At 44.8% G+C, this 2,860-nt stretch overlaps 1 protein-coding gene across 1 annotated transcript in view; it reads right to left on the minus strand.

The window, feature by feature from the left end:
- SYNE2 (spectrin repeat containing nuclear envelope protein 2) overlaps positions 1-2,860 on the minus strand; it is a 256,377-nt gene that overhangs the window by 19,585 nt on the left and 233,932 nt on the right. The window contains exons 103-104 of the mRNA XM_019550841.1: positions 1,088-1,275; positions 785-935 (exon numbers count right to left, since the gene is read on the minus strand). Of these exons, the coding sequence (XP_019406386.1) occupies positions 785-935; positions 1,088-1,275 (339 nt within the window). The remainder of the gene's footprint in view (positions 1-784; positions 936-1,087; positions 1,276-2,860) is intronic.

The following is a 2,860-nucleotide window of genomic DNA, read 5'->3' on the forward strand; positions in this document are numbered from 1 at the left end:
GGGGGGGGGAGGAGCGCTTTAATTAAAGCAGCTCTGAGAGGCACTCTAATCAAAAGCACCCACAGTATCACATGTATTCAGTGTCCCGCACTTCACAGTGGCTGTGGGGATGCTTTAACTAAAGTTTGTTCGACGTGGTTTAGTTAAAAGCACCTCTGTTATCATTTTAAAATGCAGGGACACTGAACGCACATGATGCAGAGGCTGCTGGAGTGCACTAATTAGCACACTCCAGCAGACTCAATCAAGTCTGTTCTGACGTGTGCTAATTAGCATGCGTCGGAGCAGAGGTCTATCACGTGTATAGGTACCCAGTGATCCAAGAGGGGAACATATGTGGGTCCAGGAGCAGCGTGGCTCAGAGATGGACACTGGTCTGGAAGGGAGAATGCCTGGGTCTGGCCCAAGCTCCTGCCACCTCATGCCTTCTTTGAACTGTGTATTCAATATGCAAGATATGGGAGAAACTCCTTCTACCTCCATCCTTGCACAGCTGCTAGTCACAGCTTTTCTCCGACTCAAAGTTTGGGACTTACATGGCATTACATGCACACCCAGGCAATTCTACTTCACTCCAGAGCTTGCATGGATAGAGCGCAGCCTTCAGAGCATGCGCAGATGGGAAGCAAAAGGTGAATGTGGCTACACAAGTATCAACAGAATCCATACTGTTGAAAATAAATACCATAAATGGCTCTTTTGCAGCTCCCTAAGTGTCACTGAAGTGTATAAAGATAAAACAGGATTTAGGCCAAAGAACTGAAAGGCAAGTCAAGTCATTCACCTCAAACTTCTTCAGCTCTTCCTTGGCACTCGTGTATAGAACCTCGGAAGAGTTGGGGCAGGCGGCTGTCCTTTCGGCCGATTTTAACCAGTCTTCAAAGCGAGAATAGTCATCCAGGAACTTCTGCCAGAGGCGCCAGGTGTCTTCGATTCTGAGAAACACAAAACATTCTGCTTTATCACATGTTTACCAGTCGGGTCTCATGGTCTTGCATCAAAATTTGGTGCATGTAGAAGGCAACAACATTTCTTGCAACGCTGCACTGCCTTCTATGTGTCCTAGAAATGTCAGAAGGGGGCTTACTTCATTCTCCTTTCCATAGACATAGCACAAATGTTTCTCCACCGTCTGTCCAAGCTCCTAGTGGTCTGCTGTATGGAGTCACACTCGGTCTCATTAGCACACGCGTCTGAATCATGCAGCAGGACGTCACAGATATTAAACACAGATTCTACCCCTGCAGTGTGCTGCTCAATGTCTCGCTGCAGATCCTGCAATTGTGAAAACCAGTTTCAACACACAAATGCTGGTTACAGATGTAGGTATTTGCTTGTGATATGCTCTAGTGCACTGGGAGGAGCAATTCCCACGTCAATAAAAGCAATTTTAGCCACAGCAAGGGCACTACAGAATAGGTTGTGTGGACAATAAATTGAGAGAAGAGGTCAGAGTCCTGTCAGGTGAATGTAGCTTTTTCCCTCTTTTGACTTGTCTGTTAAAGGCCCATCTTTCAATTAATGCTCTGGGCTATTTTTATACATACTCAAAAACTTCACACAGGCACACATTTTTTAACTTAAATGTACTGGTTCTTGCCATTACATACTGGTTTATTCAACAGTAAGTCACAACAGAGACTACAAAGTTTAACTCTGGGATTCCAGTGAGTGCAACAGCATAATTCAAGAGACTCTGCTGATATCACAAACCGTGGGAGAACAGCAGGTACCAGAGAATCCATTCTGCAATTCTGACAATTGCTCGTCTGAGAACATCTACTGTAAGAGGTGACTTTGAATGCGATGGCACAGAACTCCTGCCCAAACCACACTACACATTTCTTCCCTAGGGCTTGCACCTCCACTGTATTCCCTGGCATTCACCTATGTGTATGCGTAATCCCTACTGAGATCAATCAAATGCATGCAGAGTGCACAGAGATCTGGAAGAGGAGGATGAGAAAACATTCTTTGAAGTGCTTTTAATTTTAAAGGCCACTCCTTGCAAACCCACCCATTTGACAATTACCATTTAATGAACTCTTGCCACAATTACATTCTTACAGTCTATTCCCAGTTTCACTAAAGGGGATTCAGTGACTTTCCTGGATGATTGCTACAACACAAACAGACACAGAAGAAAGGGGCAACCCAACCAACCCAAGAGAATTAGAAGTCCCATTAAGTGTCAAATCTCACTAACACTCGGGGGAGCAAGAAAAGCTGCACTGATTTTGTCCCTGATGTTGTATTGCAGTAAGCATGCCTATGATTGGAGCAAAACTATAAAGAGTTGAAGGGCAACCCTCCTGGGACTTAATGAATGAGTTAATTACAAGCTGTTGCTACTAATAAAAAGCATCACAGAGGTTTCACGCTGAGGTCATCTAACTAATGCTCACTAATACCCAAGTTATTTATGCATCTTGCTAAAATTCTAATACTAATGCTAACTAATCCAACTAATGCTGGGGGGATGTCTGCATCTCGCTACAATTCCAAACTCGGTCTAGGCTGTTTAGCAACCACATAGACAAGAATGGTAAATACAAATGGAAGCTGACACTGTCACTCATGTCGAAAAGTCCCTTAATCCACAGGAGGAATGGCTGAAATCCAAGGGACAGCACTGCTCCTTGAGGCTATGGTGTGACCTACCAGCAGCACCGAGAGATTTTGTGCTGAGTCTCCACTGAGAGACCCAATTCTACCACCCCCAGCTCCCTCTTGCCAATGAGGGGCAGTAATCAGCTGTTGATCTATAACAGCTGTTACTGATTATTACCCTCTTGTCTCTCACTGATTCAGTTCTTCTGCATGGGTTCAGGAAGAAGGGCCCTGCCCATTCCCCAAATAC

This window comes from Crocodylus porosus, unplaced genomic scaffold, assembly GCF_001723895.1.
Source record: "Crocodylus porosus isolate Cpor-Errol unplaced genomic scaffold, CroPor_comp1, whole genome shotgun sequence".
NCBI classification, from domain to species: domain Eukaryota; kingdom Metazoa; phylum Chordata; order Crocodylia; family Crocodylidae; genus Crocodylus; species Crocodylus porosus.